The sequence below is a fragment of the Dermochelys coriacea genome, chromosome 3, assembly GCF_009764565.3.
Source record: "Dermochelys coriacea isolate rDerCor1 chromosome 3, rDerCor1.pri.v4, whole genome shotgun sequence".
NCBI lineage: Eukaryota > Metazoa > Chordata > Testudines > Dermochelyidae > Dermochelys > Dermochelys coriacea.
The window spans coordinates 73,397,924-73,419,434 of NC_050070.1; the positions used below are offsets into that span (position 1 = coordinate 73,397,924).

Genomic DNA, 21,511 nt, shown 5'->3' on the forward strand with positions numbered 1-21,511 from the left:
TTACTGAAGCTGATTCTGGTGTTCAGGAACTTGATTCTGGTGTTTGAGTACTCTAGAGAATTTTAATGGATGAATGATGGTTAAAGTTGTGGTAGAAGTCCAAGGGAGTTTAGGTTGTATGTCCAAAAGATGAAAATATCATCAGTGTATCTCAGTTATATAGTTGGTTTCATAGGTCACTTTTCCAGAAATTCTTCCTCGAGATGCCCAATGAGGAGGTTGATATATTGGGGAGCCATCCTAGTACCCATAGCTGTTCCCAAGGCTTAGACAAAGTGTTTGTTGTTAAAAATGAAGTTGGGGATGAGAATGAAACAGATGAGTTTGACAATGTTTTTAGAGTGGATTTTCAAGCAGTGTATATTATCTTGTAGGTATTTGTAGCAGTAATTTCATGGTGAGAGATGTTAATGTAAAAGGACTAGGGGTGCTGGAACAATTTGTATAGTGGAGGTGCTGAAAGCCATTGAACCAAACTGTAAACACTGTATATGATGGAAACCACTTCAAGCCAGAGGGTGCGGCAGCAGTCCCAGCACCCCTAGTTCCAGCACCTATCATAAGGAGGTGACATCCATGGTGACAAGGATGGTGTCCTGGGGGAGATTGTTGACATTGCAGTTTCTGGAGGAAGTCAGTAGCATTTTCGGGGGAGCTGGCCATTTGTGCAGTGAGTGGTTTGAGGATGGTTTCTATGAGTCCCGATATTCCTACAATAAGAGCGCCCTGGCCAGATATGATGGTTCTGCCTAGGTTCCCTTGTTTGTGTAATGGGGGAAGCATGCAGAAGGTCCCTGGGGTGGGTTCATAGGGGATGATTCAGTAGAGTTTTTGTTGGAGCTGACTGGGGAAGGATTTGATTGTATCTTTAAGTTTCTGTGAGAATTGTGGTGTTGGATCTTATTTGAGTTTTTAATAGTAGGTGGTGTCAGAGTTGCCTGTTGGCCTTGTTGAAGCAATCCTCATGATTAAGGACTATGACGGCACCACCTGTGTCGGTGGATTTGCTCACTATCCGGTGCTTGGATTTCATGAACTGTATAGCTATCCTCTCACTAATGTTTATTGGGGATTTCAGTCTTTGATTGCTTCAGGAAAAAAAAGAAGTGATGATCTAGTGTGTGTTTTTATCTCCTGTGGTGTGTCCAGTCAGATGATTATTTTTTCTTATGACTGTTGGTGGGGATGTGTAGTTGTGGGTGATGTCATCTTTGTTGTGAAAGAATTCCTAGAGGTGGAGTTGGTGGAAAAATTCTTGTAGTTCTCCACATATTAACATAGCATCAGGTTCTGTGTCTATGTCATTAAGTGTTTTTGTTATTTTTACAGTTGTTTTGGATTTCCTACCTGATCTCCAGGTAGATTTCCTGATTTTTTTTCTTCCATTGTGTGGGAGTATGTGATGATATCTTGTCTGAGGTGGTCCCTTCTGGAATATGTAAGGTGCAGAAGATGGTTTCTCAGTTTTTTCTGAGGGCCTTCTACAGAACTGTTCAGCATATTTGGAGTTATAAGTAGTGGTCAGAATATTTATAGATGGTGAGTCCTCAGAGGAAGGGGGAAAAAGAACCCCTTGGTGCAAGGCCAGCCTTAGGGAAAATGGGGCCCTGGGCAAACTTGTATTTTGGTGCCCCAGCCCCCATGGTCACCCCCCCCCCCCAAGTAAGTTGGGCAGTGTCCTTTCCCCCTCAGGTTCTCAAGTCCAGCAACTCAAAAGTCTCTTTAAGGTGCCCAACCCTTCTCTGCACCCCACTCCTAGTTGCTATCCTTGGTCAGTGCAGACCCAGAGTTCAGAGGTGTATCTGCAGAGTTGCCTGGCAACTCAAAAAGGAGTCCTAAAAAAAATGTGGAAACTAGATCAAATTACAAAGGATGAATATAAACAAATAACACAAGTATTCAGGGACAAAATTAGAAAGGCCAAGCCACAAAAAAAGATTAAAGCAGCTAGAGACTTAAAGGGTAATAAGAAAACATTCTACAAATACATTAGAAGCAAGAAGAAGACCAAGGACAGGATATGCCTATTACTAAATGAAGGGGTGGGGGGACAATAACAGAAAATGTGGAAGTGGCAGAAGTGCTAAATGACTTTTTTGTTTCAGGTTTCACTGAAAACGTTAGTAGAGATTGGACATTTAGCATAGTGAATACCAGTGAAAACGAGGTAGGATCAGAGGCTAAAATAGGGAAAGAACAAGTTAAAAATTACTTAGACCAGTTACATGTCTTTGAGTCACCAGGGCCTGATGAAATACATTCTAGAATACTCAAGGAGCTGACTGAGGAGATATCTGAGCTATTAGTGATTATCTTTGAAAAGTCATGGAAGACGGGAGATTCCAGAGGACTGGAAAAGGGCAAATACAGTGCCAATCAACACAAAGGAAAATAAGGACAACCTGGGGAATTACAGATCAGCCATCTTAACTTCAGTACTCAGAAAGATAATAGAGCAAATAATCAAGCAATCAATTTGCAAACACCTAGAAGATAATAAGGTAATAAATAACAGTCAGCATGGATTTATTAAGAACAAATCGTGTCAAACTAAGCTAATAGCTTTGACAGGGTGCCAAGCCTTGTGGATGGGGGGGGGGAAGTGGTTGATGTGGCTTGCATGACCTTCACATAAACAAACTAGAGAAATACAACCTAGATGCAGCTACTATAAGGTGGGTGCATAACTGGTTAGAAAACCGTTCCCAGAGAGTAGTTATCAGTGATTCACAGTGAAGTAGAAAGGTCCCCCAGGGATCAGTTCTGGGTCAGGTTCTATTAAATCAGTGATTTAGATAATGGCATAGAGAGTACACTTATAACGTTTGTGGACAATTCCAAGCTGGGAGAGGTTGCAAATGCTTTGGAGGGTAGCATTAAAATTCAAAATGATCTGGACAGACTGGAGAAATGCTCTGAAGTAAACAGGATGAAATTCAATAAGGACAAATGCAAAGTACACTGTTGCAAAAAAGTGAACATCATTCTGGGATGTATTAGCAGGAGTGTTGTAAGCAAGACACAAGAAGTAATTCTTCAGTTCTACTCTGTGTTGATTAGGCCAGAACTGGAGTGTTGTGTCCAGTTTTGGGTGCCACATTTCAGGAAAGATGTGGACACATTAGAGAAAATCCAGAGAAGAGAAACAAAAATAATTAAAGGTCTAGAAAACATGACCTATGAGGGAAGATTGAAAAAATTGAGTTTGTTTAGTCTGGAGAAGAGAAGACTGAGGAGGGACATAATAACAGTATTCAAGTACATAAGAGGTTGTTACAAGGAGGAGGGAGAAAAATTGTTCTCTTTAATCAGAGGATAGGACAAGAAGTAATGGTCTTAAATTGCAGCAAGGGCAGTTTAGGATGGACATTAGGAAAAACTTTCTAATTATCAGGGTGGTTAAGCACTGGAATAAATTGCCTAGCGAGGTTGTGGAATCTCTGTCATTGGAGATTTTTAAGAGCAGCTTGACAGTCACCTGTCAGGGATGGTTAGGGTTGCCAGTTTTGGTTGGATGTTTTCCTGGAGATTTCATCACAAGACATAATCTTTAATTAAAGATTAATCTTTAATTCCTGGAGATTCCAGGCCAATCCTGGAGGGTTGGCAACACTAGGGATGCTCTAGATAATACTTAGTCCTGCTATGAGTGCAGGGGACTGAACTAGATGACCTCTCGAGCTCCCTTCCAGTCCTATGATTCTATATGTTTACCATGGATTCAGGAACATCCCACCACATAAACATTGTGGAGACAAGGCACTTTATTGTCATCAAAAGGCAAATTATGTGAGGTCAGTACTATGCTCCCTGTCTGACCAATACAAAGGAGCAAAATAATAATTCATTTATTTTTTTAATTAATTTCGGCAGTACCAAACAACAGAACACCAAAATGTGAAATATCAAAAATATATACCCTACATAAAAGGCTAAATGGCATATTATAGAAATGGACAACCATTTTAGGTATATGGCATCATTGGAAGAGGTAACAGCAAAAGTATGAAGCCAGTGCCTCCTAAAGACTACAACTAAAGGCACATAAAAAGAACCCAAAATGTATTTATTTATCTTAAAACATTTCATAACTTTTGCATGAGCTTTTAACTTTCATGGTCATCTATCAATCTTGGATTGTACATCTATGTTTAGTAAAAATAATTATAGAAATTTGTGTTTGAGGGGTTTCATACGAATACAGTGTGTTAGTAAATATTTGTGAACCAAGTTCTATATATAAGTGGGGATATGAAAAAACACTAGGATGTTGGATAGAGACACAAAATAACAATTGATATAGGCTGTCTACACTGGCAGATCAAAGGAAATGGAAGTTTTGATGGCAACCCAGGGAACGTGTCATATGATCCTAAAGAATAAATCTGCATTATACTTAAATAAATGTAGAGTTAAAAACTGTAAATTACAAAATTGCTGTAAAAATATAGTATGTATTCTACTAACCCCTATTAATATTTTCATTTACTATTAAAATATAATTCAAATAGCACAATGGCATCCATCTGTATGACATTAGCAAAGATAAATGATGAAGTACTAAGATAAATAAGATAAGTATTGAAAATAACATTCAGAAAAGTAAATAACTAAAAGGAGTGAAACTCTATTTACATTGAATTACAAGACAGGGAGCCCAATTCAGTCACTCAGAACAGTCAGTAAGACAAATTTGTGAACTGCTATGAGGCTTTATGCAGACATTTCATAGATTCCAAGGCACGGAGGGATCATTGTGATTATCTAGTCTGACCTCCCATATAACACATGCTACAGAACTTCCTCAAAATAATTCCTAGACCACATCTTTTGAAAAAACATCCAATTTTGTAAACTATAAGGAATTATTTTAAACACCAACAAATCTTTTAAAATTTTGAATTTTTGAGGATTGTAGGTGTTTATAAAATATTTCATGAGTCAAGTCTCCTTTACAAGCTTAATACATCATTTCAAATCTGCCTTGTCTAGGCATTAGGCTCTATGGTGCCTTTTCAAACCCAGCCCTGAAAAGCCGCTGCTCAGGCCTGCCATCCTGCAGATCGGGAAGAAGCCCCTCTACCAGCCACACCCTATTTGGGTTTCAGAGTAGCCGCCGTGTTAGTCTGTATTCGCAAAAAGAAAAGGAGGACTTGTGGCACCTTAGAGACTAACAAATTTATTAGCGCATAAGCTGTCGTGAGCTACAGCTCACTTCATCGGACGCATTCGGTGGACAATACAGTGGGGAGATTGATATACACACACTGAGAACATGAAACAATGGGTGTTACCATACACACTGTAAGGAGAGTAACAAATTTATTAGCGCATAAGCTTTCGTGAGCTACAGCTCACTTCATCGGATGCATGAGCTGTAGCTCACCAAAGCTTATGCTCTAATAAGTTTGTTAGTCTCTAAGGTGCCACAAGTCCTCCTTTTCCTTTTGCGAATACAGACGAACACGGCTGCTGCTCTGAAACCTGTAAGGAGAGTGATCACTTAAGATGAGCCATCAGCAGCAGCGGGGGAGGAAAACCTTTTGCGGTGACAATCAAGGTGGGCCATTTCCAGCAGTGGACAAGAACGTCTGAGGAGCAGTGGGGTAACTCTTAGTCCCCTCTGCCCCTTCACCCAGGCGCCAACCCGGTCCCTGATTTTGTCCTTCCACGTGAACCTCTCCCGTTCCCCGGCCGCACGGGTTTGAACGGCCCGTGCACGGAGCTCGCCGCCCACTGCGGAGCTTCGGCCGTTTCCCCTCCGCGGCAGGGAGCACGCTCGGAATCCCCGGTACGGGCAGAGGCGAGGATTCAGCGGGCATTACCGCGCATGCTCAGCAGCCAACCGCGACGCTCCCTCGTCTCTTCGGGGAACGCGCTTATTTCAGGGCGGAGGCGTCGCCCATAGCTACGGCGCATGCGCTGACGGCTGAGGCTGCTCAGTAAGTTTAGGAAGCAAAACCCGAACTGACTCGACTCGGCCCATGATCACCCCCGCGCCTTCCACTGCCCCAGTGCGGACGCCAACTGCCTCGCGGGCGGGAGTGGCCGCTAGGCGGAGCGCTGCTGCCGCTGCTTCCCCTCCCCCAGGCTGCAGGGCCGCGCCCCCGCCTCCGACCGGTGAGTAAGCGGGGCAGCCCCCAAAGCACCTGCCTCCCCCCTTCACGCCCCGGGGCCCCGGCTCGCAGCGCCGCTGGTTGGTGCCGGCTGCTCCGACCCAGCCGCTGCGCGCTCCTTTGGCGGGCCGTGGCTGGCCTGCGAGGGAGGACGGCGCACAGGGGGAGCGACAGGCCCCCGCCCCGGCCGGACCCGCGCCGGGACCTGCCTGTGCTGGGAGCCCGGGGCCTGTCTATCTGTCCGTAGCGCCCGTCGCCGCAGGAGCTCAGGCCGACCAGCCTCAGGTCCCCCCCCCCCGAGTCCGCCGGACGCTGCCTGCTGGGTTTACAGCCCCACGTTGCCGGGGTTTGTTTTGTTCTCTGCCTGAAATGCTTGTATCGCTCACGTTGGTGTGCGAGAGCCACGCGAATCGAAGGGGAAGCTGGCAGACTGTACGGAGGAAACTGACAAATGTCCCAAATGTACATAAACTGGCAGAGCCAGCCAGCTGTTCCTCTCTCTCAACCCTTTCAGGTTTCAGAGTAGCAGCCGTGTTAGTCTGTATTCGCAAAAAGAAAAGGAGTACCTGTGGCACCTTAGAGACTAACAAATTTATTAGAGCATAAGCTTTCGTGAGCTACAGCTCACTTCAAAGTGAGCTGTAGCTCACGAAAGCTTATGCTCTAATAAATTTGTTAGTCTCTAAGGTGCCACAAGTCCTCCTTTTCTCCTTACAGTGTGTATGATAAAACCCATTGTTTCATGTTCTCTGTGAGTGTATATAAATCTCCCCACTGTATTTTCCACCAAATGCATCCGATGAAGTGAGCTGTAGCTCACGAAAGCTTATGCTCAAATAAATTTGTTAGTCTCTAAGGTGCCACAAGTCCTCCTTTTCTTTTTGCGAACCCTTTCAGTTGTAGCAGCTTTAAGTGGGGGAAGTGTAGGAGAGTCTCCACCACTGGCAATTTTTAAACAAAGGTCGGGTTTTGGACGTTCTGGTTCAAAGAGGATTTAACCTGGCTCTAGCATTTACTGAATTACCCCGGTGGGGTCAGAGTAGGTGATCACGGCGGTCCCTTCTGCCTTATAATCGATTAATTTATTGAAGCCTTTGCAGGACTGGGACACTACCATGGCTAAACACAGTAAAATATTTAACATTGATGGATCCTTGGCATTTCTGCCACAATTTGCTCTAAGAATTCAGGACAAGTTAATCAAAAATAATGTTCACATTCTGTCTATAGTATAAAAATAACTTTGCTTAAATAGGTTTGAACCCAACTATGGTAAAGCCTTTTGTTGGGGGGAGGAGAGGGGAACTGGGTGGAACAGAAAGAACCATGTTATAATTTTATTAAGAGTTGTTTTAACTTTTTTAAACAGAGAAATGAAAATATGGCTCTCTCCTATACAAACAAACCACTGTTGTTTGTACTCTTTGTGTCACCTAAACCTGCTCAGAGGAGCACAAAGATAAAATTGCCAATGACTGATTTCAGCTGAGGTGCTGAAGTTCAAGTGGTCACAGATACCATGCAAATTAAAATTGATCTCATGATATTACTAGTTTCATAATCATAGAATCTTCCAGGAAGAACAAGTTAGGCAATACCTAAATGAACATGAAAAACAAGCTGAAAAAACTCAGAACTTTCAGGCCTTATTTTTAATGCCTTTTTTACCCACATATTTATGAGACAACAGAAAAGACTATGCTTGAGAGTTATTAAAAAAGGGGTAAAATTACATTAACCTTCTTGCAGGAACAAGAACTAAGGATTTCCACTCAGGAAAATTAATTTTCAAACTGGATACAATTAACTTAGGCTTGAATAAAGACCGGTAGAGGATGTGTCATTACACTAAGTAAAACTATTTCCCCATGTTTATTCCCTCCCCCCACTGTTCCTCACATGTTCTTGTCAACTGCTGGAAATGGCCCACCTTGATTATCACTACAAAAGGTCCGTCCCCCCCTCCCCGCTCTCCTGCTGGTAATAGCTCACCTTACCTGATCACTCTTGTTACAGTGTTACAATGTTACACCCATTGTTTCATGTTCTCTGTGTATATAAAATCTCCCCACTGTATTTTTCACTGCATGCATCCGATGAAGTGAGCTATAGCTCAAATAAATTTGTTAGTCTCTAAGTTGCCACAAGTACTCTTTTTTTCTTTTTGCGGATACAGACTAACACAGCTGCTACTCTGAAACCTCTCAGGATGAGAAGCAAGAATGAGTAATATGAAAGCCATATGGAAATAATTATTGCAGGACACAAATGTTGGTAGAGGAAAAAGTGGCTTTTATGTCTACAGTCTCTAAAGATTTGGTAAACAGTAGCTTTTTCACATATAGGAGTTTAGAAAGCAGCGAGTAAAGTAGTATGTAGGGGTTTTGGAGAAAGAGAGACTGTAATCCATATTTCACTAATCATGCACATGGAAAATGTCAGATTTTGCTGAGCCCTTATGGAATAAGAGATGTTTCAGTATCTTTGTCCATAGTAGGAGTAGCTAAAGGAGATCAACTTTGGTAGACTTCAAATATTTTGAGTCCCATATCTAAGCCCACTCCCCAGACCCGGAGAAAGAAACTGGAACAACTCTCACAAATGTTTGAGGCTTCAGGAGTTGAGCCACCAATTTTGTTTCAAGTGAAACTCAGTCACCTACATTAACGTGTTTTTTAACTGTTGTCAGTAATGTGTGCAGCTGCATTCCAAGGCAAAATGCATTATAATTAGGCTTGGTAGAATTCAGTTTTTATTTGATCATTATTTGATCATTTCAACAGATAATATTGATTTATTTTAAATTCTTCGCAATTGCGCATGTTGGGATGGGTTTTAAAAATTGACAAAATTGCTCAGATTTAAAATTTCACAGTTGAGAAATTATGGACAGGTCAGAAAGTAGGGAGGGTCTGACAATTATTTAATAACAGTGTATGTTGAAATGTAAAAGGTTAAAGCGTTATGCCCATTAAAATACAAATTGTCAACATTACATGTCAATACACAAAGTAAATATCATTACATCAGACTCAATAACTTAAATGAACTTAAATAAATTGCAGAAGCAGTTTAAATCCCGTGGGTTACCAGTGATAAAGTATCCTCTTGAAACAGTGCAGAAGGGTTCATTGTTGAACAGACATTTTCACTGATAAAGTCCTGTAATGGAGTTGTCCATATAACAGTTAATGGTCAGTTGCCAAGTTTGTTATGATAGCTCCAAGTTCCAGTTGGGACCCGGGGGGCCATTGAGCAAAGCACTGTACAAATCCATACAATAAGAGGGTCAATGCCCCAAGTTTACAATCCAGAGCCTAAAAAAGAAAAGGAGTACTTGTGGCACCTTAGAGACTAACAAATTTATTTGAGCATAAGCTTTGTAGCTCACGAAAGCTTATGCTCAAATAAATTTGTTAGTCTCTAAGGTGCCACAAGTACTCCTTTTCTTTTTTGCGAATACAGACTAACATGGCTGCTACTCTGAATCCAGAGTCTGAAATTTGTATGTTAAGTTACTCCTGGGGGAATTCTGTGCCAAAAATCTAAATTCTGTGCACAATATTTTAATAATCTGCATATTTTTATCTGTCAAAATAATGCAATATAATCATACCGGTTTCAGTTACTTTGGTTATTTATTTCAAAATACCTGGCAGCAAGTATCTCTGTTATAATACAGACAACAAAAAAGATTCAGGAAATGTTTTTTGACAAATTGCTTACCAGGCTTATTAATACAGAACTTTGTGTAATAATTCATTTAAACTACAATACAGAAATGTGTTTCCCACACCCCTCAGAAGCAGTGCAAGGGCCTTTGCTTGGGGGAGTCAGGAGTAACGGTGGAGCTGAGCAGAGGGAAGTAATTGCTGGGAAGGAGCCTGGGAGCGAACCTGGAGGATTGTTGGGTGTGAGTGGGAGAAGTATGGAATGTTTTTTGGGAGGAGGGAGAATTGTTAGGGAGTTGGAGAGCCTCCCCCATGCAGACCCTGGCTGACCCCTAGCCTCTCCCATTCAGTCAGGCACATCTGCCCCTGTCCCCGTATGTACCTGTGCCCTCCACTCAGCTCCCTCCTGTCCCTATGTGTCGCTGCACCCTTGTCCCCCGCATCTCTGTGTCCCTGCACTGCCACTCAGCTACCCCCTTGATCCCATGTGACCCTGAACCCACCACTTCCATTAAGCTCCTGGCTCAATGCTGTCACCCCGGTAGTTCCTGTTCCCCCTCTCCAAGGGTTGTGTCTCCCCAACCCTTCTGAACTCCAATCATTGTGATCCCCAGCAGCTCCAGGTGCCCTGCAGTCTGCCCCAATATCCCATGTCTCTTCACCTGGCCCCACGGGCAGGGGCCTATGAGGAAAGCATCCTCTCTGGGACTGACTGCTCTGGCCTTGAACCAGCTGCTCTCTCTTTTGGTGCTACAGCAGCCACTGGTGGGTGTAATTGCAGTGCCTCCTCAGCAATATGTATTATTCTGCGAGGGGAAAAAAATCTATGGAGACATGAATTCTGTGCATGCAAAGTGACACAGAATTCCCCCAGGAGTATCAAGTGCACAAAATAAAAAATCACAGCTATACTGTGGTGTTTCTGCCAGTGACATAGGGTAAGCACAAAGCAGTGGCTTGGAAATAGCATAACCAGAATTCCCATTTCATAGGGTTTAGTGGCAGTTTGGGGAAAACCAGGAAGACAGTTGAAAAGTCGGATGTTCCATAAAATGTGTAATCCTTAGATGGCGTAAAGATTCACCACATGGTTCACTAAAACAGGTCTGCATGATCATTGGGAATGTATGTGTTGATTATGTTTAATTTTTCCCAAATATGATATGACATATATATGTACAAGAGTATGCAAGCATAGTATATTTTTAGAAATTAGTTATGTTTATTCCTAAATCTCTTATTTAGAAATTTTATGAAGTGTTTAATATTGTTGAATTGATAGGTGACAAGAAATCTGATTTAAAAATATTTTTTTCTTGACCAGTTGTAGCTGGAAACCTGTTGTTTGGACGCTGAACTATGACATCATGGCAAGATTTCACAGAAGAACATGCATTATTTTGTTGCTTTTTATTTTATTCATTTGCTCCATGATGATGGCCTTGAAGACGCTGAGACCTGACGGAGCTGGTTTTGGGGATCCCTTTGGACTTGGTCTCTTACCGGAACTTCAACAACGGACAACACTCTTAGAAAATAAACACAGTCCCCTAACTGCTGCCAATGGTGATAGTGTAACACACACCAATAATTTGCACAGTATTGCATTGAATAGCATTAAAATATCTATGGCCTCTGTAAGAAAGTTGGAAGAGGAATTGCCTTCCCCTAATTATAACTTTCATGTATTCTACTACACCTGGTTTGGGAATCCACAGTATGATGGTAAATATATTCACTGGAACCATCCACTGGTGCCACATTGGGATTCTAAAATTGCAAACAATTACCCAAAGGGAAGACACAATCCTCCAGATGATATTGCGTCCAGTTTTTACCCTGAACTTGGAACATACAGCTCTAAAGACCCTTCTGTCATAGAAGCCCACATGCAACAAATGCGTTCAGCCTCTGTTGGTAATAAATGTCTGTTTATTTTTGGCATAGTAGTCATTTGTTTGACCTCAGATATTTGAGTAAACAGAACTGTACACCTTTGTTTTTTCTACATATTGAAATGTAAGGGAACTTTGGTATTTTCTTTTTGTGTGCACAGGAGATTTGTGTCAGTGATTCCTTCATGGAAACTTCTGTTTTTAACAAATGATTTTGTACTTCAGGTTCAATCCCTAACTTAGTCTCTGGTCTTCCAAGCTGCTTCATACAGATGGACCTGTTCAGAGCAGATGCAGGATTGAGGACTATATCTATAGCTGTTTAGATGAAGGAATTTTATATGATTTGTTTACTTGTTTAACAGTACTCTGTGTAGTGTATAAAATACAGATATAGGCATTTTTGTAGTGGATATGATATCTCTCAAGTAGAGAAGATCAGTCCTAGATGTTTCTGTAATGGTTCTCAGGCAATCTAGGACCAAGTGTCACCTTATTACCCTCTGCCTCCATTGAGAGGGAGACTTGCTTGTGTTTACCTGGGTGTCAGCTCCCTCACACCTCCAGCCTGTTAGCCACCCAAACAGTCTCCTCCAGACTTGGCCTTACTTTTCCTAGTTTAACAATAGGTGCATCCTAGTCCACCTCTTTGAAGCAGCCCCTTATCCACTGAATACTCACAGAAATCCTAGGTTTGCTGCCCACAAGGGGATAGTGTACACACCAGCTTGTGTGATCCTACTCAGGATCAGTATCTTTGTTAATACCACAGCACTGAGCTGCATTTATAATGAAAACAACATAAGTTTATTATCAAAGGTTCAAATGATAATGACTAAAGATAATGGAAACATAAGGTTACATATAAAACAACTATAACCCACTTTCTAGAGACTAAATTTAATATACTAACCACCAGTCTAAACAAGTTTCTCACACTAAAGTCTCTTGCAGAGTCTTCCACCAAGGTAGAAAGAGATCCTGGTTTCATAAATGTAACTCTGTTGTCTGTTTAATTCCTAGGCGCAAGATAAAGCAGTGTCTTTTTGCTTTCTTATATCCCCCAAAGTTCATCGTCCACCGACAGTGTGCTGCCTCTCTGTTGATTTTAGATCCTCCATTGCCTTTGTAAATGACTCTCCATTGTGTTACGTTACAGTGCTTAATTTACATGCCAGAGGGACAGGTGAATAGACATCCTTTGACAGAAAACTCCATTTATCAACTCTGCCTCAACACAGATTTTAAAACATATATACATATACAGTCCTTGTATAGTATCTGTCCAGAAATTTCACAACAATATTATTGACCAAAATGATTGATTCTGGCTTTCATTTATGATTTCACATGATGTTCTTTGGTGAACCAGAATGTATGTACCAGGATCAGTGTATTCTTGTAATCCCATTTCCAGTTGGCATCGAAGGGTTTCTGAGACACAGTTTCAGAGGCTAATTCAAGAAATTCCATAATAGACAATTATGAAATAACCTATCCACAGAGAAAAATTCTAGCCAACCACTATCACCTAATAATTGTTTTATGCCCTGAATTGTGAGGGATTATATCCCTTGTACAATTTTCCTCCTGTACTTTGTAACTATGGATATTCTTACTATCCATATACATGTCCAATGCTTCTTTGAAAGCTCTTGATAACATTAATACCTGGTAGAATGGGTTGTACTGTAGGTTAATTATTTAAAAAACAAAAAAATTAACATGTACACCAGTATTTCCTTTTATCTCTTAAATTTAAAATTTATTAATGAGTTTCATTGTTTGTCCCCAGTTTTTATATTAAATGAGGGAGAACATAAATAGGAGCACTCAGCGTAACTTTTCTATGCCATTCTTTATTTTATATATCTCTATTATAGCCCTTCTTATTTATTCTGTAAACTAGGCAGTCATAATCTTTTCTATTTTTCCTCTTTTGGATTTCTTTTTATGTTTCTAATTATTTTATCATTTACATCTGGACCCCTTCTGTTTCTACAAATATATTATTTGACCGGACCACAGTATTCAAGGTGAAGACTTACTATCAATTGGTATAATGCCACTATAATATTTTCATTAATATTTTCTATCCCAATCTTCTTACTTCCTAACATTGTTAGCTTTTTTGACCACGGCTACATATTGAACAAAGATTGCTACGTTCATACCAGTGACATTTTTGTTTTTTAAGAAACTTAAATTTCCTATTGTTACTAATAGTGGGACAGCTCCATTGGTGTGAGCAACAGTGGGAGCACTGGTGTGGGCTGGTTACTGCTGGCATTGTAAGCACAGTGGTGTTTTCTCTCACTCTGGCAAAGTGATTTAAACACTGGCAACAATTATCACCTTGTTTACAGTTTTATAATGTATAATAATCCTTTAAGATTCAGGCCATAATCTTTACCTGCAGTAAAGCTGAATTGGTGGAGAACGTTAGGAAGAAATTTCTGGTGTAAACAAGAGTCTTGGTGCATTCTTCTTTTTGCCAAGTAATTACAGTTGATTTAGGACTCAATATTGTGTGAATAGTTTTAAATTATTTCTTTCAGTGTACATTGCTGATATACCTATATAAGGTTCCTCTGAATTTTCTCTTGGTTCTGTCTAGTCGTGACTATCTCAAATAATTTCATTTGATTTCAGAGTTCACTTGCTTTTGTGGATCATTAATTGCTACAATAAACGTCCATCCTTGTATGGATGTTTGGGATATTGTTCACCTTTTCTTGTGCTGCAGAATTGACCATTATTCGTCTCTTAAACAGTTTCTAATTCATCACAGTACTTTACATCTGGCCTTAGTTTTCTTACGAGCCTTTTATGTGGGCCTTTATGCTTTCAAACAGACTTAATTAAATAAATTGGTTTTAACCAGTTCTATTATCCACTAATGTGGTGTTGTGGTCAAGGAATTCTAGAAGATGGGAGAGGCAGAATTTTCCTTTACAGGGTTTGTCCCTATCACATTGTTTTAGATATTTAATTCTTTTTATTTCAATGAATTTACCTGGTTCTGAAGTGTATCTCACTAGTTTGTAATTCATGGATATGCCTAATAGGTGGAATTTTTGCTATCCTCCATTAGTGTCTGATTTTAATGAGATTGAGCAGCTAACAAAAATATTCAGTCACTTGAACCTTAAATTCTTTCAGATATCTGGAATGAATACCAGGTTCTAGTGACTTGCTGCTATTTACTTTTTTAGTTTGTTCCTCCATTTGACACTTCAGTCTCTAAGAGTGCTTCATCTTTTTTTTTTTTTGCCTGTGAAGAGATCTATAGAAAGTATCTTCTTAACAACCTCTGGGGTGAGGACTGGTACAAAAATATAAATCAGAGCAGCGCAGAGAAGCTATCTTCTTCCTCAGTTGTTCCCTATGTGCCTTAATGTCCAGCACAATCACTGATTCTTTGCAGGCTTCCTGTTCCAGATGGATTTTGAGAATTTACCATTCTTATATGCTTACCTATGTGCTCTCCTCATGCCCTTTTACTTTTCATCTTAAATTTTTCTTCTCATATTTATCTTTTTCTGTTGGCTTCACTTGAGCTGGATTTCTCTTATTTCTATACTGTGGCCATTGAACCATACTGGATTTATTTTGTTTTCTATTTCTTCCTTTTCTTTATGCATGCATGCATATGTCTTATGACAGAATTACTCTATACTCATTATCCTACGTGGATTTTCTCAACCATGTCCCAACTTGATATCTGACTAGTTTATGTGCAAGTAGATGATGCACATTGCATTATTCCTGTTCTATTAGATTTTGTTGCTGGTTTAATCTCCTAACTGTCATGCACTCAAATATCATTTTCTGAGCTTGGAGGTTGGTAGTATGTTCCTACTTGTACATGTATTTTTATGTTTGGGGGTTAGTTTCCATACATATTCTTCTGTAAAGTCCTCTTCGCTCAAAATTTTATCTCATTAGAGTGTATGGAATATTTTAGGTATAGTACCTATTCTCCCAGTTCTGTGAAATAATGTCATTCATGTATAACTACTTTAATACCTGGCTTTAAATCCCATCAATTGTTGTTCCACTGCATTTCAGAAATGTATATTATTTCAAAGTTCTGTTCCAGTGCAAGTCATTTTTGGCAAACATATTTTGTCTCAGCTTCTCTGACACTTTTTTTTTATTTTTGACAATATGCATATCAGATGTACTTTAAGTAACATGGTGGATTTTTCTCGAATGTACAAATAGTAAGTTCTTTGGGGAAGGTATATTTTCTTCCTTTGACTTATTTTCATGTTCAGCAGCAACTAGTGCCATATTTCTGTCAATTAAAAATATAGGGCATTTTTCCTGAGCCTTATAACTCAGGAATAATTTCATTAATTTTTTTTTTTAAGGATTCTGTGCCATGATTGTTGGTTTTTCATTGGGAAGAAAGAGCTAGAAAAATCTGAAAATGTAGTCTTTTAAGTGTTTAGTTCAGTTGGATGGACAAGATGGGAAAAGGAGATTGCTGTTGCATTGGGGTCTGAAATTGAATTGTTTCAGGATAGTGCTACTGGCAATTCTGTTGTGGACTTGTACAGTATACATATGCTATGTATTTTCCTCCCGGGGAAGTCCTGGACTACTGGCAATCTTACTATACTGTCAGCTTCAATTTGATTGATTTCTTAAGGAATCTGTCTAAAGTCTAAAAGTTGTTCGTTTGTTATTGAAAAAGATGGCTCTTCAGATGGACCAGAAAACATTCCTCTGCTAGATTCTTGTGGGAATTTTCTAGGTCATCATCTGATAAAAATCTACGATGAGTAATCAAGAAATTATTTAAACTTTAGCCTGGATACCAGTAGTCAGTGATTTATACAGAACTATGCCTAACCCACACATTAACTGAGTCTTATAATAGTGACATAACTTATTTGTCATGTTACCAGGAGATAGTGGGCCTGATCTAATACCATTAAACTCTGGAAACTTTGCTATTCTCGTTAATGGGAACAGAATGAAATGATCCAGTGATTATATGTCAATGTTAGTGTTACCAGTGGAATTAAAATTTTACTTGCATTTCCATAAAATACACAATGCTATTCAGAATGTTTTTAAAACATTCAGTAAAGGAAAAAATCTTACTGAAAAGATTCTTGTGCCAAATCAATTTATGGCTGGTTTTCTGTAAGTATGTAATTGTTGTTGTTTTCAGATCTTTATTGACCATACGAATTATGGTCCACTGGCTGTGTCTACAAAGTTAGGCCAGTGTGCCATCCTTTGTCTTGATCTAAAGGCAACCTGTGACAGCCCATCAATAAGAATATTGTGCAGAGATCATGGGTAGTATAACCTTTATGTAGTAACTAAAGCTTTTAGTTTGTAAATATACTGTTGAATTTAATATCACTCAAAGGGATGGGGGGAATTGTACGAGGCACTTAAAATTCCATTATGGCTATTTCTGTACTTTGCTTATTTGACTATCTGCATACAATTATAACATTTGTGTGCTCATCTGCAGTAATTGCTTGGGCAAATTAGGTGTGTAGTTGCATATATCTAAATTATTTGAAAGCCTTGCCCTTCACTTGTTTCATAAAAAAAAAAAAAAAAATCGTTCAAACCATGCGTTTATATTGTTCCTGGCTGCAAGAAGTATTTACATACATTTTGTATCAAATGCCAGTTTTACTCAGAAATGAGTTATTTAGTTAGCTGTATAAACTGTTGTACATTAACATGAATATTTATACGTTTCATGTACACGCTTCTGTTTATTTAAACTTTTAGTAGGAATAATGTTGTTTTTGGTGGCATAACTCAAGCTCATGTTTTATATCTTAGGTGTCATAGCCCTTTCTTGGTACCCACCTGGTATGGCTGATGAAAATGGGGAACCTGGTGAAGATTTGGTGCCTGTTATTTTGGATAATGCACATAAATACAATCTAAAGGTATAGTACTTTTAAAGTGTTCATATTCAATACATCTCTAGATCAAATGTACAGATATATTTTTGTTCATTAACTAGATAATTTGTACTCTTTTAACAGTTGTATGTATTTTGGCTGCCAGGTTAACACAACAAAGAGCCTGGGTTTCCTCTAGAAAGAAGAGGGACTTAGCTGGATCCCTATGGGATGGGGCCAATAGTAGCAATTTGGAATATTTACAGAAACCAAGAACATGAAGAGAAATTAGGACAATTGGAAAAAGCCACTGGCCTTATAATTAGAGCACAACTAACCCACGTTCAGGCTGGAGTGGGTGAATTACGTGTTATCTCTGCCCTTAGTTCAATGACCCAGAAGCTGTTAAGAGATGGTACTGAATATCACTGAGGCTGGTAAGGCATTGCAGTGGGATCTGGATTGCTCAGAAATCCAGGATTTCCTGAATGACCAGCTGATGGCCATTCGACATGATCTCGAGCATCAGGCCTGGCATACTGCCCTTACAGACACTTCAGGAGTATCATCTGATCTGTAGCCATGGAGACACACTTGGAGATATTCTGGGTGGAGGCGCAAACATTTGCGGTGTTTCTTCCAAGTATACGGACTGGCTGGAGGGATGTGGGCTCCCACATACATATCCTGCCAGGTCCGTGGGGAGGATGCATGTAGACTGGGTAATTCACCGAGACATTTGGGAACTGAGACTACCTGGTATGCCTAATAGATTTTTAGACAGTGCTCCCAGAATAACACCCAACACTTGGATAGGGAGGGGGAGTCAATGGACATTCTGGCCATTAGAACCCCCACAGTTTCAGTTTGTACGTAAACTGAAGCCAGGGGAAGTTGTCACTGTTCATGACAATGTTTGTTGGGAGGGTATGGAACAAGGAACTATCCTGACAGGACACGTACTCTTCCAAGCTAATGATAGCTGTGTGCTGTTGAGGCCACCGTATTGCAAGATATTCATTTTAATCTTGCCACTGCTGCAGGCCTGCGGATAGAATTTTTCAATCAGGCTTAGGTTTCAAATACCCTTTAACTGGACCACCCTAATACCTGATCAATTCCAAAATTTACTTTCACTCCTACCAGAGATTCAGAAAATTTCTGAATTACAAGGGCAACTTCATATGCTTCAAAATATATATCAAGTTGAAAAGTATGCCTTTCATACAGCTTATAGAGTACTTGTGGCACCTTAGAGACTAACAAATTTATTAGAGCATAAGCTTTCGTGAGCTACAGCTCACTTCATCGGATGCATTTGGTGGAAAAAACAGAGGAGAGATTTATATACACACACACAGAGAACATGAAACAATGGGTTTATCATACACACTGTAAGGAGAGTGATCACTTAAGATAAGCCATCACCAACAGCAGGGAGGGGAAGGAGGAAAACCTTTCATGGTGACAAGCAGGTAGGCTAATTCCAGCAGTTAACAAGAATATCAGAGGAACAGTGGGGAGTGGGGTGGGAGGGAGAAATACCATGGGGAAATAGTTTTACTTTGTGTAATGACTCATCCATTCCCAGTCTCTATTCAAGCCTAAGTTAATTGTATCCAGTTTGCAAATTAATTCCAATTCAGCAGTCTCTCGTTGGAGTCTGTTTTTGAAGCTTTTTTGTTGACGTATAGCCACTCTTAGGTCTGTGATCGAGTGACCAGAGAGATTGAAGTGTTCTCCAACTGGTTTTTGAATGTTATAATTCTTGACGTCTGATTTGTGTCCATTCATTCTTTTGCGTAGAGACTGTCCAGTTTGGCCAATGTACATGGCAGAGGGGCATTGCTGGCACATGATGGCATATATCACATTGGTAGATGCGCAGGTGAACGAGCCTCTGATAGTGTGGCTGATGTGATTAGGCCCTATGATGGTATCCCCTGAATAGATATGTGGACAGAGTTGGCAACGGGCTTTGTTGCAAGGATAGGTTCCTGGGTTAGTGGTTCTGTTGTGTGGTGTGTGGTTGCTGGTGAGTATTTGCTTCAGATTGGGGGGCTGTCTATAAGCAAGGACTGGTCTGTCTCCCAAGATCTGAGAGAGCGATGGCTCGTCCTTCAGGATAGGTTGTAGATCCTTGATGATGCGTTGGAGAGGTTTTAGTTGGGGGCTGAAGGTGATGGCTAGTGGCGTTCTGTTGTTTTCTTTGTTGGGCCTGTCCTGTAGTAGGTGACTTCTGGGTACTCTTCTGGCTCTGTCAATCTGTTTCTTCACTTCAGCAGGTGGGTATTGTAGTTGTAGGAATGCATGATAGATGATGTCGTCATCATGAATAGGTCGGAGTATGAACAAGAGGCTACTAGGCAGCTCTCCAACACCACTTTCTACAAGCCATTACCCTCTGATCCCACTGAGAGTTACCAAAAGAAACTACAGCATTTGCTCAAGAAACTCCCTGAAAAAGCACAAGAACAAATCCGCACAGACACACCCCTGGAGCCCCGACCTGGGGTATTCTATCTGCTACCCAAGATCCATAAACCTGGAAATCCTGGACGCCCCATCATCTCAGGCATTGGCACCCTGACAGCAGGATTGTCTGGCTATGTAGACTCCCTCCTCAGGCCCTTCGTTACCAGCACTCCCAGCTATCTTCGAGACACCACCGATTTCCTGAGGAAACTACAGTCCATTGGTGATCTTCCTAAAAACACCATCCTAGCCACTATGGATGTAGAAGCCCTCTACACCAACATTCCACACAAAGATGGACTACAAGCCGTCAGGAACAGTATCCCCGATAGTGTCACGGCTAACCTGGTGGCAGAACTTTGTGACTTTGTCCTGACCCATAACTATTTCCCATTTGGTGACAATGTATACCTTCAAATCAGCGGCACTGCGATGGGTACCCGCATGGCCCCACAGTATGCCAACATTTTTATGGCTGACTTAGAACAACGCTTCCTCAGCTCTCGTCCCCTAATGCCCCTACTCTACTTGCGCTACATTGATGACATCTTCATCATCTGGACCCATGGAAAAGAAGCTCTTGAGGAATTCCACCATGATTTCAACAATTTCCATCCCACCATCAACCTCAGCCTGGACCAGTCCACACAAGAGATCCACTTCCTGGACACTACGCTGCTAATAAGCGATGGTCACATAAACACCACCCTATATCGGAAACCTACTGACCGCTATTCCTACCTACATGCCTCTAGCTTTCATCCAGATCATACCACTCGATCCATTGTCTACAGCCAAGCGCTACGATATAACCGCATTTGCTCCAACCCCTCAGACAGAGACAAACACCTACAATATCTCTATCATGCATTCCTACAACTACAATACCCACCTGCTGAAGTGAAGAAACAGATTGACAGAGCCAGAAGAGTACCCAGAAGTCACCTACTACAGGACAGGCCCAACAAAGAAAACAACAGAACGCCACTAGCCATCACCTTCAGCCCCCAACTAAAACCTCTCCAACGCATCATCAAGGATCTACAACCTATCCTGAAGGACGAGCCATCGCTCTCTCAGATCTTGGGAGACAGACCAGTCCTTGCTTACAGACAGCCCCCCAATCTGAAGCAAATACTCACCAGCAACCACACACCACACAACAGAACCACTAACCCAGGAACCTATCCTTGCAACAAAGCCCGTTGCCAACTCTGTCCACATATCTATTCAGGGGATACCATCATAGGGCCTAATCACATCAGCCACACAATCAGAGGCTCGTTCACCTGCGCATCTACCAATGTGATATATGCCATCATGTGCCAGTAATGCCCTTCTGCCATGTACATTGGCCAAACTGGACAGTCTCTACGTAAAAGAATGAATGGACACAAATCAGATGTCAAGAATTATAACATTCAAAAACCAGTTGGAGAACACTTCAATCTCTCTGGTCACTCGATCAC

At 40.8% G+C, this 21,511-nt stretch overlaps 1 protein-coding gene across 4 annotated transcripts in view; it reads left to right on the forward strand.

Annotated features, from left to right (window-relative positions):
• Window positions 1-5,812: 5,812 nt before the first annotated feature.
• The window catches only part of MANEA (mannosidase endo-alpha), a 28,403-nt gene continuing 12,704 nt past the window's right edge, over window positions 5,813-21,511 (forward strand). The window contains exons 1-3 of one of the 4 annotated variants that reach the window (XM_043510666.1): window positions 5,813-6,120; window positions 11,118-11,704; window positions 17,503-17,612. In XM_043510666.1, coding sequence (XP_043366601.1) covers window positions 11,155-11,704; window positions 17,503-17,612 — 660 coding nt within the window. In that variant the 5' untranslated portion in view covers window positions 5,813-6,120; window positions 11,118-11,154. The other 3 variants (XM_043510667.1, XM_038395818.2, XM_043510665.1) reach the window with 3 other exon arrangements.